This window comes from Onychostruthus taczanowskii, unplaced genomic scaffold, assembly GCF_017590055.1.
Source record: "Onychostruthus taczanowskii isolate IOZ18803 unplaced genomic scaffold, ASM1759005v1 scaffold1, whole genome shotgun sequence".
NCBI lineage: Eukaryota > Metazoa > Chordata > Aves > Passeriformes > Passeridae > Onychostruthus > Onychostruthus taczanowskii.
The window spans coordinates 14,412,053-14,427,604 of NW_024496525.1; the positions used below are offsets into that span (position 1 = coordinate 14,412,053).

A 15,552-nucleotide genomic window follows, 5' to 3' on the forward strand; every position below is an offset into this window, starting at 1 on the left:
TTAATTAGGAGTGATGTGAGAGATGTACAGATTTAGCAGGGGATAGATGAGATGTACAAAACGAAGCAGAGTGAAGTTTAACTTCAAACTGTCAGTGCAAAACAAGACTAAGATAAAGAATAATGCCCCAAGAGCTAAAGTTTGAATTACAGTACTTGATCTGATTAGTGTGCTCCTCCTTCCAGGAATGACCATTACGTAATAATACCATATGGCATTGTAGGAATTACTGCTTATCCATCCCAAATGGAAGTTTTATCTCAGTATTACTTGAATTCTGCCCAAAAATCTTGAGAACATATTTTTACATATATATCTGTAAAGTGCATGTATTTCAAGTTAGTAATTCTAAATTTATTTTGCCTGTATTTTCTGATACCTGTGGCTGTTCTGTTTGTTTAGATAAGCACCTAGTACTTCTTGGAAATGCAACAAGATGTTTGTCACCCCACATCTGACAAATTCTGCAAGCTAAGAGTGTGCAGGATTGAAAAGTGTCATCCTTCCTCTTGCTCAGAGTTAGCTGTCATTAGTATTACTGAATACCTTATTTTTGTTTATGACAGAAGACAGCAGTTACCAGGGGACTTTAAAGTGAAATCAGTTATTTCATATACTTCTGACTATCTTGTATTTTTACTGTTCTCTAAAGAAATATGTGACAAGGTTTGTGAGAGAGACTTTGTGCTGCTGATTTTTCTCTTCCTGTCTTTGAAATTTTTTTCCTGAAGTTTGAGGGCTGTAACCGTGACCAGAAAGCTATGCCATTGGTATGCATGATACTGAGATAATAATTTCTGTGTGTTCCATCCTGACCTTTGCAATTCCTGACTTGTTTAACACTTTCTGGTTCCTGACTGTCAGCAGTGACTGACGGGTTTTAAAAATTCTTTGATTTTTCTTCTTACAGTGAATTTGAATTATTCTTTCTTTGCAGTCAGCAGTAATTGTTAATATCAGAAAAACTTACCCATCACATTGGGTAGTGAAGAATAGTGCAAAAGTTTTATCTTCTCAATCCCTTACCACCCAAACAGCTATGCAGATGGTTTTGATGTCTTCTGCTTAAATTAATTTTTTAAAAATTATAATGCATTTTTCTTTATTTTCTGAGTGCACTTCTGTTCTTACAAGTCCTGTATGCTCCTGTAGTACCAGCACATGTTTGTAAGTCTGAGGAGGAAAAGAGAGAGGCTGCTATTCTCTTAATTATTTGAGATTGTTATTAAGCTGGTGTTGAGGAAGTGTTTTTTCATTGACAAAACATCCTTATGAAAAAAGAGATTAGTCTCTATATACAGTAAGAGTCGGAAGTGAATGTCAGGGAGATGTACAAATTACTGTTATTCAATTAAGAATGTTTATGGTTAGAAAACTTTCGGAGAACTCCCTGAATTTTTTAAAAAAATGAATACAGGAACAGACTATTATACCTAAATTTATTAATGACTGAAATAAATAAGAAAAAAAAAAGAGGGAAATGGACTGTAATTATCCTAAATAATAATAAGGTTGTTCAAATATTCAGCACGCTAATCATGGAGCTACAGCTTTTGTGTTTACTATTCGTTTGGTTTTGTTTGTATTCCTACTTGGTTTGGGTTTGGTTTTTTTCATTTCTTAAAATTTGTCAATTTTCCTACAGTTTTTTTACTGTTTCTTTTTCTGAATACATTGAATCTCAGTAATTTACAATGGCCTTGATTTGAGTTAAATCAGGTTGCTAAAATGTATGAATTAAACTTACACGATTTCTGATGTGTCAGGATTGAACTAAGGTAGGCTGTTCTGTCTTCGTCTACCCATAATGTAAAATGTAACTATGTCTTCCAGTAAAGGAAAATTGGTCTTCAGTTTACTTCAAAATTATTTATGTAGCAGTAAACATAGGAATCTCCCAAGTTTTTTGTAGTGGTGAAATCTGTGTGTCAGAAAGTATGTCTCAGAATGGAACAGGGCTGCTAATTGATTCTCCTTTAGAACGTTCCTTTCCTCTCTGGCAGTCCTCTGCTCATTATAAAAGCAGAATATAAAGAAGATTTCTGTTGGAAAGAAGAATGAACTGAATAGCTGTCCACCTTTTAATTGGGTCCAAGGCCTAATAAGGACAATAACAAATGCTATTATTTGGAAATTAAGTATTCAAAGAAGTCTTTGAACAGTGATTAAAGTCTTAAAACAGCCCTGAAAAGAACTCACAATGAGGAGATAGGCTAAACAGTAAGTTGCATGATGAACAGTTGCCTAACACTCAGGCAATTTATTTCACATAAATAAAATAATTTGTATCTCAGTCTGTATTTTTCTGTGTTTGAGGCAAAAAGCCCTTGCTTTTCTAATAAATGACTAAAACATGGTCCTTTCTATTCAGAGAATGAAAAATCCAAAATGTGTTTGGCGTTATTCATTATGGATGTAAGGAAACTCTACTGCAGCCAATTTTCATTTTAAATGCTATATTTTGGAGCTAAAGCAGTTCAAAGAGTATACTGAATGGGAATTGGATTTCAAGTTGCTTTAGGGTTATATTTAAGAAATACTAGGTCTTCACATATGCGTGTCTTGGTATTTTTTATGCAGGAGACGTTCCACTGCACATCAATATAAGGGAGACGTGTGATTCAGGACAGCCTGTTGTGGTCTCCCAGCCTCAAAGTGATGCTGTAAGTTTGGTGCACTGCACTTAGTACAACAGAAAGCTCTCCTCTTTCCTGTGAAAGTGAATGGAGACTGCTGCTTCTTATTGCTGTTTGGAAAGAAATGGGTTTTTGAATGAAGTAAGGAAATAAAGTAAAAGAAGGTAGTCCCAGTAAGTAACTCAGGCCCTTTATTTTGGAGTGCTGGTCATCTGTTCTGCTTCTGTGAGTTTGGTTTTGTTTAGTTAGGCTGAATCATTCAGAATAGAGAAGATTTGATCCAGGTCCTGGCATGCTAAGAGGAGGAAGGTCAGTGTCAAGCCTCATGAGACCTTGCAGCTAATGTAGGTCCTCTAAAACTGTCAGTTAAGCCTTTGGTAGCTGAGTCTGGAAACTGTCAAAGGGTCTTACCCAAAGATGTTTGGAACAAAACTTCATATTGTCAGTACTTGGGTTGTTTTCATCAGAAAGTGGAGCAATTTGCACACAAGAGGAAATGGATTTTTTCAGTGTATTTACCATAACATTCTATTGTCAGTGGAAAATGCAGGTTGGTGAGGTGGTGGGAGTCAAATATGCAAATCTGTAAAGAAAAGTAGTTGCACATATAGAATTTCATTAATGCTGACAGAGTAAGATTTCCCTGTCTATTTTCTTTCTCTGCTAGAGTTTGTCTGCCAGGCTCTGTAGGGCAGGGTGCTGTACAAAGTATATGGCATAATACAGCCCCACTCTCGACTGCTGCTTAGAGATAAAGATATATAGTGAAAAAAATTATTAATATTGATAACAGATGGTAGAATCAATTCACAATAAGGTAGACTGTACCTATGGAACATTTGAATATTAGCTTTTTCAATGTCATGATTGCTAGGCATGTGCTGAAATGTGTTTTTTGCCTTCCCAGTACTTTAGAAGGAAACAAAAAAAAAGGGAGGAGAACATGAACATTGTTAATCCAGTGATATTGACATACTGAACAGGATTCTGGAAGAACAGTGAGAGTCTTAAAATTGTAATTTTGTTTTGAAAGAGAAGAGGTGTGTTGACTATGGTGTGTTGACTTCTAATTGAATGCCATGTTTTTGCTAGGTTTGGGCAATGCCCATAGTATGGAATAATGTAGTGATCTTGAGTCCAGGTCTATCTGAAGAGGAATCCCTATAATCCATATGGTGGCTTCTCTCTGGGAGGTTTGATCAGCAGTGTGAGGGTTTGAAAGGACGTATGGCTTTGGTCAAAGCTGAAGTAAAACAGCTGGGAAATTAAGGTGGAAGGCTCATGGTATCTGAAATCTGTAATAACCAAGAGTCTGTAGCCTGCTGGACTATTGAGCGAAGAATTCAGACATGTATGGGACAGCATTCTGAAAATAAAAAGGCAAGAAAGTCTGTTGTGTTGCCATCTGTTCCTCCTTGAACTATGTTCTTGATAACAAAAGGGTGGGTTATAATTACCATTTGTGGCAATTAAGTTAAATATGCAGAGGAATAAAGATTGACAAATATGTGTGACTCTGGGGAAGACTCAATATCCTTCTCTGCCTTTGTGTCTGTGAGATAGTAGTTCTCCTCTGAGAAATGTGTTTTTTAAAATGTCACAAATCTCTGTAGAATTAAAAATATTTTTCCTTAATCCCTGGTTTTCTTCTCATTTTAAAGATAGAAAAAACATAATTCTTGTATTTTCAAAAAAAAATTAAATTCTTCGCACATAACTGATGGTGGGAGAGGTCATATAAGGTCAAATTCTAATGTTTAATACATGACACTCATCACCATGTTTCTCAAATAAACTGAAATTGTGGCTATTCATGCATTAACAACTTTTCAGATAGAGAACAATGTCTGCTGAAATTCTCTGTTCTTGTTGCTTAAATGTGCAGGGGATTTTCATACAAAATTCTATGCTGATTTTGTTAGAACACACTTACAAATCAAATACAGAATCGTAGACCTGAAATAATACCTAGCAGATTCAAACAGTAGGGAATAGGGATGGTGATTGACTTCTTAGAAACTCAGCATGTTGTCACACCTTTTGAGCTCTTTCAAGCCTAGAATAAAATGGTTTCTAAAAAATGTCAGTTAATACATTTTTGCTTACACATCTGCCATGAGGTTCATCCTGCCTTGCAGATATATAAAAGTATACCTCTGACTATACACTAGAATTTCAAAATGTCTAAGCAAACTTGTCTAAATGTATTGTTTTAAAGCTTAGATGTAGTTGGTGGAAAAGGGGTTTCCTTTTCACGAATGACAAGGAAATTACTAAGAACTAAAAAAGGAAATTACTTGCAGAATGGAGCATGTGTGAACTTAGAAGGTTCTTCCTCAGGGAAGGCACAGAATACACAAGACTAATCTGCTTATGGAAAGTATTGACAATATAGCTGAAGGATAGGATGGTTTGATGACTGGAGTTCTCTTTTGGTGAATCTTGAGGCAGTCCCCTGGGAGAAATAACAGTGCTGCTAAAATGATTTTTTTCTTGGTATAACATAGTCTGTGTTAGTGTTTCTGTCAGCTTAGTTGTTTAAACTGTGGCTTTTTTGGTGGCTTTTTCTTAATAGTCTTTATTGATAAAACTTTGTAGAAGTGGAATATTGCTGTACTTGCATGGTCAGCCTAATGCAGCAGCTGGGAGTGTCCCAAGATCCTCTACAAGAAGCTTATAATTTTTTACTTTAATCAACAGTGAGGGCTTACCTTGCAGAGTGAGACCCTTCTGGAGATTAACTGAGCATTTTTCTCCTCCATCACACTGTGGAGGTGGATTAGCTAGCCAAGGCTTCATTTTTTTGCTCACTCAAACAGATGCAAGAGTCACTGGACAGCAAAAGCTGGTAAATGAAAATCAGGAATGCTGCTAAAATGGTAGAGCTGGGGAAAAAGGCAGGAGAAAAGGTAGAATAGGGAAAACTAATGAGGAATCACTGAAACCAGGTGAAATTGATCGTGCACAGATGTACTGATCTTCCTATGGACCATGGGAAAGGAGCCAGCAGCAAAACAGGTGTTTGGGAGAGGCATCCTGAAGCGTACAGGTAAGAAGACTAGAGGCACAGCAAGAGATATAGAACATGATTAATTGTGGTGGAATTATTCTTCCATCAAAGGAGCTGCTTAAATGCCCAGTGAACTCTCCATCACACTGGGAGAAAGATAAATAGAGGTTCTTGAGAGCTCTTCCTTCTGTGAGCATAAAGCCCAGAGACTTATGGAGCAGTTGGTGGTTATGTTGTGAGGAATTCCTGCTGGAAACTTGGGGTATATCACAGCCTGGATGGCACACTGGATTTATCAATACCTGGGCAGAACAGACAGGCCATCTGTGATTGCTGAGCACCAAACTCCCACCTATCACCTCCCACCTCAAACAAGTCCAAAATACATTTGGTGTACCAGTATGTCCATTCGCATGCTGTATATACAGGTAAAGGATTTTGAGTCAAATAAGTTGCACACTAATTTATAAGGGAAGAGAAAAAGCCCAGTCAGGTGGAAAGCAGGGGCAAAAGGCATCAGCAGTCGGATGGAGCAGAGCAAAATAAATTAAATCAGAACGTTACAAACCTTGCTATGGTGTCATCCAAACAGACAACTCAAATTTGTATTCAGAAACACTTTTTCTGTAGAATGCTTATGAAAAGGTGATACATAAGTAGGGTAAAAACATGCAGCCTTTTAAACATTGCAAGGAGTAGTTGGAGAAAAATTTAACTACTGGTAGCAAAAAGTCATAGAATCCTGTTTTGTGGTTTAGTTGTCATCAGTAATTCTGCTTAATGAGTGGTCAATCCAGGGTGTGGTATTTTTAAAAGAAAAGCAAACCCTAAAGAAAGCTGCATGGTATGATTTATAATATGCCTTTATCATCAAGGCTTCCTTTGAATCATCACAGTAGCATTTGGTGCGTGTAGGTTCAAGTCCTTCATTCAGGGTGTAGACAGTACAATGCATCATCAGACCCTCATTTATGGTTCTGTCTGCTGAAGAAAATGCCGAGTGTAGGATAGTCTCTTTGAAGGATGTTACTGTATTGCATTTGATTTGTGCTGTTCTACATAGCCATGTTTTTTGGGCAGGATGTGTATTTAGATGTCTGTAAGGGCATCTTAGGTTAGCAGTATTACCCAGCTGGGTCTGCCCCTAAGAATGTTAAAATTGCTGATATATAGGATTAATAGGAAGTTTCCCATGGGCACTGTGGATTTTTCTTTGAGATTTGCATTTTGTAAATCCAGTTTACTTACCAGTCTCATCTATTTAATGTTACAATGTATGGATTGACTTCTATTGTCTCAGTAAGTTTGCCTTTCTGACTTGAGACTTCATTGTAATTTGGCAAGAGTTGCCAGTACATGCCGAGAAGAATTAGCTTGTGGAGCTGCCCAAAGGAGGGACAGAATGGGATAGTCTCTGGACCTCTTGTAGCAACCAAGAATTTCTCTGGGTGGCATGAAGCTTATAACTGAAGTAGTCTTATTTAAAGCTGCATCATGTTGTCATCATGTTTTTAGTGCCTTGAGTTGACCACAGTAAAATAGACATTGGAAGGCAGCTCCAGTCTTGCACTGAAGGCTAGCATTGTGTCAAAGTAACAAGCAATTTCCATGGAAATTAAATCTATTTAAAAATCTGATTGAACTGGCAAATGGAACACAGTTGTGCAGAGAGTGCTAAGAACCAAAGTAATCAATGACAGGCTGGCTATGCTTATTTTCATGTAGATGATAGCTAAGACTAGTATTTGTCCTTGTGATAGTCGCTATTTGATTAGTTGCTCATAGTGGCTAGTTTCCTTCAGCAATTAATAAATTGTAAACCCTAATAGGTCAGTTGAGCAGATTTAAATTCCTTTTCCTTCTTTACAGGTATACTAGCATCCACAGCATTTGATATTCCAGGCAGTCAGGACTTGAACAGATTCTCCTTTGGATTGCTGAGCTGGATAAAGCAGTTTAATAGTCTTGGAGCCTTGTAATCAGAAACACACATTAGAAACCATGTCAGTACTGGGATTTATATCCTGTGTGTGAGGATGAGGCCTATAACTGAGTGATGGGATCAGTGTGTGTTTCTGAGTTGCTGGTCTCAAGTTGTTTGTATGCAGTGGTTTGGGTGAAGGAAAATGTGATATCAGCTTCTACCTGCTTTTACTTTGTTGATTGTAAGTTGAGTTCTGTGTGTGTGTGGCAGTTGCACTGTAGTGAGCTGTTGGCAGGCTAAGATCTGCACTCCAGTGAAAGCAAACCTGCAGGTCAGGCCACACCAGTCCAGTCCATGACAACAGGGCAGAGTCAACCATGCCCTGTACAGTCTGCAGTAATCTTAGTAAGGTTTTTAGGGAGAACGAAATGCCGTAACTGAAAGGCTAATGTTTCCCTAGGATTTACTGTAGGGCTTAATTAGATGAGCTAGTAAAAAGTTTTCAGTTTAAATCTACCCAACATGTATTATTCCATAATAATACAGATCCATTACAGAGTGATCAATCAGGATGTTCTGATTATTTATGCTAAGTAGGACTTTTCACTTCATGTCCTCGTGAACTTCTTTACAGGTTCTCTGTTTCCTACTCCACTGTCTATGCTTTCCTGAGTTACTTCATTGTCAGCTGTGCCCTTGAGGTCTTAAGAACTGTGCCCTGCTGGCACTGTGCCACTGTTTGAGAGGGGAGCAGTCTCTCACGTGGCTGTTTCCCTGCTTTTTTTTTGACCCTGTGAGCATCACCTTCCACCTCTACCTCTGCCTGTCCTAGTCCTGCTCTCAGACCCCATCTAGGCAGTGTTCATAATAAACAAGCCTGGGTTTAGGGCATTCTGTCTTCTTGCGCGCTTCTTCATCCTCGTGAAGTGGGAGGAATGATTACTGGTATGTTGTTGTTAAATATAAAGTTGTCCGTCAGCAAAAAAATGGTTTTCAGAAAATCTATAAACCATTCATTTAGAGCTTTCAAACATGAAGGGAGTGACTCACCTGAGAAGTTTGCTTTTATCCTCTTAATGTGAAAAAGGTTATGGGTGATGAGTAAGAACTCATCCTTTATTCTTTCTCATCCTTTACTCTTTTTCTGCTGGTTTTCCACCTTGAAAGGAAATAGTAAACCCTGTCCATTTTCATTTGCAACCCAACTTCTTTTGCGTAGTAATGATGGATTAAACAGCTGAACTGAGCTGTGCTCTCTGTCTACGGATGGCACATTGAAAAGATCATGAGTAGGAAAAGCTATTCAATAGACATAGGGTTGTTTTTATGTAGTGCATATTCACAGTCACCAAGATTCCATTTAGACCTTTCAGGTATGTTGATTGATAGACAGGTCCTCACTCATGGCTAAATTTGTTCAAAGATAGAAAACCAAGGCTCAAAATGGTTGATTTTTGCCAAAGCCAGGTGACTGGTAGAGTTCTGCAAGGACACATATGAGATACTGGTCTGTTCAACAGACAAAGTAGTGATCCAGGAAAACAAAAAACCCAAAGGTCAGCAGGCAAGACACTGGACAGTGTCTAGTTATGCTGGAATGCTGGCTACAAAAAGCTGCATCAGGAGCTTCCTGTTGCAAAATGGTGATCAACTGCGTGGCAAATGAGGGTCAGTGTACATTGCTCAGACACTCATTAAAAGCATTTTGTGGGAAAAGTATCTAAAACTTATTGGGCTCGTGACATAATGTAACATTTATACAAGCAGTTGAGTGTGCTTACAGTGAATTTATAGTTCTGTGTACAATTGGGTCAACTCTGGAGTAGGCAAACAGCCTGGGCATTCTTTAGAAGGGGCCAGGTACTATATGCAGGTTGTTAATTGACTCATTAAAATGCATGAATTGATCTGTGCAAAGTGGGAGCTGCCTGTGGGACTGTTCCAGATAGTTTGAAATTCCCACCTGAAGTGCTCCTACACCAATTAGTCAAATATTGAACTGCAAAGGCAGCTTGACTTCAGTCAGTCACCTCACTTCAGGTGCGTCCATTACCTTGTGTAGGCAAGTGGTTAATTGGGGGGTAGCTGGACCACCCAGGGCATTACTTGCTGAGTGAGGTGGGTGTTGCACACAGGCTGTTACCCAACTGCACTGCGACTGTAGCCATAGAAGTTTGAAATTCCTGAGTGTGAATTAAATTGCAAATGTATCATTCTTGCCGCAAAGTCATGTACGTGAGAGAAAACAATTCTGTCTTGCTCTCTGCATTCCTTACAAACTCAGAAAATTTTATCCCCTACAGTTTTAAGGGGATGTGAGCACTGCGACTATGAGGGTGCTAGAAAAGAAAACCCCACAAGCCAGGAGCAATCCCTAAAAAAGAGGAGACAAACATGAGCAGTGCATGGCCCTGCAAAAGGCTGACACCTTGTTCAGAGCAGTGACAGTGAGTGCTGGTGTCCCTGGTGTGACAGACAGGGCTCTTCTCTTCCTGCCCCCCAAGCTGTGGCCTCTGGCATGTGTCAGTTTGTTTGCTGCTTTAAAGGCTCATTGGCGATACAAGACTGGTTTATGGTTAGAGCCATCCTGCAGGAGAAAGGAGAAATCAGTGTGGTAGGGATTATTGTGGAGATTTGTTCGAGGAAAGAGGGAAAGGTTGTCAATGTGGTTTGTGTATGCAGACTTACTGGAGAAGATGGAGTAGGTTGGTCACTGTCTTGCAGAAGAGCAAGCTCAGGGGAATTTGCTGTGTACCTGACAGAGAATGTGATGCACCACCTGGAATCTGAAGTATGACAAATTCATATTATAGAAAAGGTGTACATTTTAACAATGGAAGTCATCAACCTCTGGAACAATGTGCAGAGTGTATATACATACACACAAAAAATAACTATTTTAATTAAACATTCTTATATAAATCTTTGATATTTTTAAAAGATGTTCCCTTTCAACTACAAGTTGTTGAGCTTGGTACAGGAATAATTTGGTTTAGTTTTGGGGCTTGTTCTGTGTTGAACTTTATACAGTGTTTTTATATAAGTTATTTGACATGAGATTTGTTAATAATTGATGGTAGACTGATCACGGTCCTAGCTGTGTCATGGTTTTTAGAGATGGTAGCATAAGTATGCTTACTTGGGTTGCTCTCCATAGTCCTGCAGTTCTGTGCTGTTGTGCTCTCCAGCTCATGAGAGGTGTCTGACCAGGTGTCACAGGCTGGTGTGAAAGAGAGCTTTAACTGTGTGGATTTCAGTGTTGCAGAATTAGTTCTTTCCAATACCTACGTAGTCTTCTGGAAAGGTGTATTTTTTTAAAATACTTTAAATGTCTGAATAGGAAATTCCATAGTGATAGTCTAGTCTGTAATGAATTAAATGTCTCAAAAACATTTTTTTGAATGCTGTTGTTTTCTCTGATTCCCTACCCTCGTCCTGACAACCAGGATGCAGAGGAAAGTTTATAATTAATAGTACCTGTGGGACTAAAGAATCTATGTCTTCCTCATCACTTCTCTTCCAGAAGAGTATTGACTCTGCTTGTTGTTAAAGACAAATTGTTCAGTTAAATTTAAATTCCCTTACCAATATTTTTCTATAATGCTTGTGCTTATTCTGGGTATTAATGCATTGTTTTTCCTGAACACAGGCTAAATTTAACCCATTTATTTAAACATCTTTGATTGTCTTTTTGTGTGTAAAAGAGTACCTAATTACTTATGAAATATTCATTTCTGTAGAAAATGGAGTGCTCAATGTATGTTTCTGTTTTTTCAGGCTAAAGCCTATCTAAAGATAGCTATGGAAATATTAAGAAGACTGCCAGTACCTCCTGCTTGAAGCATTTACCACTGAAATTTAGCAAAAAAGTGATCTTTGATGCAGCCAGTGCAGAAGAGTCCTGTTACCTAAATACATGGATGCCATATGTTAGTTCTAAGAACTTCTTTAGGAATGAATTTACCAGAGGTTCAATTATGATTGTGATAATTACTGTTTTTCACATCATTGTTTGGCCATGTCCAAGAGGATTCAAGTATGCAAATGAGGAGAGACAGTATTTAACTGCTGAATTGTAACATCATCAAGCAAGAAGGGATGAAGTACATGTTTTCCGTGTGCCCTATTTTAAAGTCAAGAATGAAAAACAGCCTCTCCATGCAAGTAGAACAATGGTATGCCAAGACATAAATTTAATTTTTAAGCGGGATTTTCAGTAGTCTAATTTCCTTCAGTTTTTGTTCAGATTTTTACATGGGTAGCTATCAAACTGACCTTAAGTTCTGCAGAATTTTAAGAAGCAAAATCAGTTCTGTAACTGCTGTGCTTTTCTGTGTTCATCCTAAAAGAAGATTAAAAAATTCCACATATACTCTGAAGAGTTCTTGTGATGGATGATGAACAAATTCATTCATTATCGGACAAAGTTTGATCGTGAGGCAATTCACAGTTTCGTGCAGAATGGATTACGTGACCCTGAGGCTTATTTCTCAGCTGTTTTACATTATAATGAACCCAGACAGAAGACAAGGTAACAGAGGTCTTCACTGAAAACCAGATGTTTTTCCTGAGCTCAGTTTGCCACGGAATGCAAATGATCAAGATAAATTAAATTTGTGATTGTATATTCCTACTACAGTGCAGCAACTTGGAATTTGAATATAAAGATATATTTTTGAAGTAAAGAAATATTTGGTCTTCAAACTGCGTGACCTTCTGGTTTATTTTTTTATTGCCTGTGATCTTTGTGTTGGTGTGTGGAAGTGAGAGATTATGCCTTCAGGGAGTAAGTTTTCATTTACAGTTAGGTCTTGGAGTTGACATTTAGGCTTTTCTGTCTACACAGCCAAGTATCGGTATCTTAAACGTACATCGTAACCCTACCAGAGAGTGAAGTTAACATGATAGGGAGTTCTGCTATTGACCTCTGAGGGACCAAGTTTTTCCCTGTATTCCAAGTACTTAGTCAGGATTTTGGATGTAGTTTTTTCTTTTTGAAATGATACAACATAAAAAAATGGTGTACATTTACATTAGAATATTTAAGTAATATTCTTACCCAGAGTTTAGATGAAAAATCTAGACACAAGTGATGAATTGAATTTCAAGCTTAGGTGATTTTCTGATATGTAAATTATATAGTCCAAAGCCGTTGATTTTTTGCATCGAGTCAATCTCTGAACCTCCTTCCCTGCACCCTCCCCCATGAAATCTCATATCAGTGGTCAACTTTTTCAGTGGCATATTATTGTGGTCTGTAGAATTGACAAAATACTCCGTTCCTGTCAGTTGTCTGATGTATTTTACAAAACTTAAAGGTGGCTTAGTGTTCTGCCTATGAATGATGCTTACTGTTCATACTTCATTGATAACATTTTTTAAAATGTTATCATTTAATGATAACATTTTTTTAAAATAAAGTTTTGTCTTTACATAGTTATTAGCTTTGCTTCACATAGCATAATTGTTGATATGCATGTCTGTAAATAATCCTTTGATGATTTTGGCTAGTATATTCTTATATTTCAGTGGAACAACCAGGATTTATGACTGTTTTTTAGCAAAAGACAGTGATATAATCTGAATGTTAGTATTTGTAATTCTCATTCTGTTAAAAAGTTTTTGAATGTCTGACACCCAGTTCATGTTGAGCTTGGGTGAACAATCAGTATACAGATAGGTGGTTGTTTCTTTCTCATTATTTCTTGAGTTAGTTGAAGAATGCAATTTGCTTTCAAGTTTTCTTTTCTTTTCTTTCTTTTTACCTTTTTTTTCCCCCTTTTAATTAAGTACTGTTGTTTTGCTCTGTTGAATCTTTCAGCTGCAGAATTATTTTGAATGCCTTTGTCAAGAAACTATGTTATAATGATTAAGCACAGTTTCTGTGCCAGGCTGAAAATTCATATTTAGTTAACAGTTTTGTGGAAAGGTTACACAATGTAGTTGATTTATTGATACATACATGCATACATATATATATGTAATTGTACAGAATTGGTAGGACATTTCTGTGTTTAAGGATTCCAACAGTCAACCTAAATTTAAATTGAGAACATATTTGCTTGATTTTCCTCACTCTCATGAGTGAAAAACTTTCCCAGACCTTCTCCTGCAAAGTAAATGAAGGGCACTGGCAAAGAGCTATTGCTTCTTAATGTTATGGAAATACATATTTGTATTTTTTTATTATATAGTACACTATTAATTACATAGTAATGAATTCCAGTCAACATACTACATTTGAAGTTGTGTTCATAAAATCATTGATGTAAGATGTTGAATGGGGGAGTTGGTTGGATCAGTTGGAGATTTAGCAGGAGAAGGTGGTATTTAGCTGTAGTTTATAAATATAAATTATAGGCTTGACACACAGTGCTGTTTGCTCTTTTCAGCTCCAATATTTCACTTTATTCTAATTGATATTCCCTAGCGTGCTAATATGTTTTTGTTCTAAAAATGCTAATCCTAGCAGGAGGCCCTGGCTTTTCCAAGCGGTATGGGTAGATGCTTTTTGCTCACCAGCAAGGGAGAGTTACTGTACTCCTGGGTTAGCAGCACAGAATTACTGGAGTCTGTAGCACTGTGAGTTCAGTTGCACACTGGAAAATCCCACAGAGAAAGAAAGAGGAAGGCTAGGGAAGCACAGGACCAAACAGGCAGGAATGGGGACAGAGGCAGTTGTCAGTCCCAGTTTAACTCCTGTGTAGGTTAGCAGCAAGATTCTCAAGACTCCCAAAATCCTTCTGCGTTGCTGTCAGACATAGTTTTGTGTTGACAACATGACCCTTTGTATAGTGACCACATTTCTTGTGTTTGCAGATAATCCCCGCAGTTTCTTGGGTGAGGAGCCTACGGGCTGTGTCTTAACACAGCACATTTCTTGTCTTTCAGAAGTTTTTGGTTTTAATGGAAATTAAACTGAAGGAAGGTACGGAATTGTTTGTGCTAGTGAAGTATTCTGCTATAAATTTTTTACTGCTATGTTCAGCTAATAAATTGTTCAGCCTTTGAGACTATGGTATGTGCAATACTTGGGTGCTAGATCCTCACAACAAAAAAACCCTGTTATTTGAAGTTATGAGAAAAAAGTAGTTTGCAGGTTTTGTCTACTAATTCAATTAAAGTTCAGACTAACACCTGTTTAGTTGCTCTGATTGAGGTTATGAACTAATATTAATGCAGAGGAGAAGTGGCAGAAGCAGGTCATTTCAGTGTATTAACAAAACACCTCCAGTAAGTCTGAATTTATTTCCTACAGTTGGACTCACTTAGATCCAGTTCAGCAAGTGGAACCCCCTTTAACAACTTTCCCATAGGAAGTGTGGGTTTCACTTTGACCGACTGCTGTGTGATAATTTACATTTTGGGATTTTGGTACTTACGTGCAAAGCTTCTTTCAGAGCGTCCCCAGTCCTGACACTGACACTTGAGCTCAGTACCCAACTGCCCAGGTCACAGGAGGTGCTCTTGTCCTTGCAGGTGCTGCTGGGGACAGGGTCTCCATGCTTATTTTCCTACATGGTTTGCAGTAGTTGTCCAAGACACGAGAAACTTGTTCTACACCCAGCTTTGGTTAAGAAGATTCAAATCCATAGCTCCTAAACTTAGGAGAGGTCTTCAGTCACCCGGCTTAGTCTTTGCTCAGGACCATCATGGAATGTTCATGACTCCTGATAAAGCTGTATTGCTTGTGGAGGAAGTAAAGAAGTGCTAATCACAGCTGATTTTTTTTTTTTTTTTTGGCTAAATGGCTTGGGCTAAGCTTTCTTTGATCCTTGTTCTCAGCCTTATTGATTGCTTTTAGCTAACGAGGCTATGAATAAAATTATCAATTCTTAATTTAATGCCTGGCATTTTAGATGCTTATAAATTTGAGATAAAGCTCTAGGGTTTTGCATTTGGATTTTGATACCCACATGTCATTTTTTTTTTTCCTCTGGGCCACATCTGGGCCTATATTGTTGTTGTCATTTTTATTTAAC

At 37.8% G+C, this 15,552-nt stretch overlaps 1 protein-coding gene across 6 annotated transcripts in view; it reads left to right on the plus strand.

Annotated features, from left to right (window-relative positions):
* Nucleotides 1–12,274, plus strand: part of NUBPL (nucleotide binding protein like) — a 77,723-nt gene extending 65,449 nt beyond the window's left edge. For 5 of the 6 annotated variants that reach the window (XM_041400826.1, XM_041400834.1, XM_041400867.1 and 2 more), the window contains 2 exons: nt 2,581–2,663; nt 11,348–12,274. In XM_041400826.1, the coding sequence (XP_041256760.1) occupies nt 2,581–2,663; nt 11,348–11,410 (146 nt within the window). In that variant the 3' untranslated portion in view covers nt 11,411–12,274. The remainder of the gene's footprint in view (nt 1–2,580; nt 2,664–11,347) is intronic. The other variant, XM_041400859.1, reaches the window with a different exon arrangement.
* Nucleotides 12,275–15,552: the final 3,278 nt, after the last annotated feature.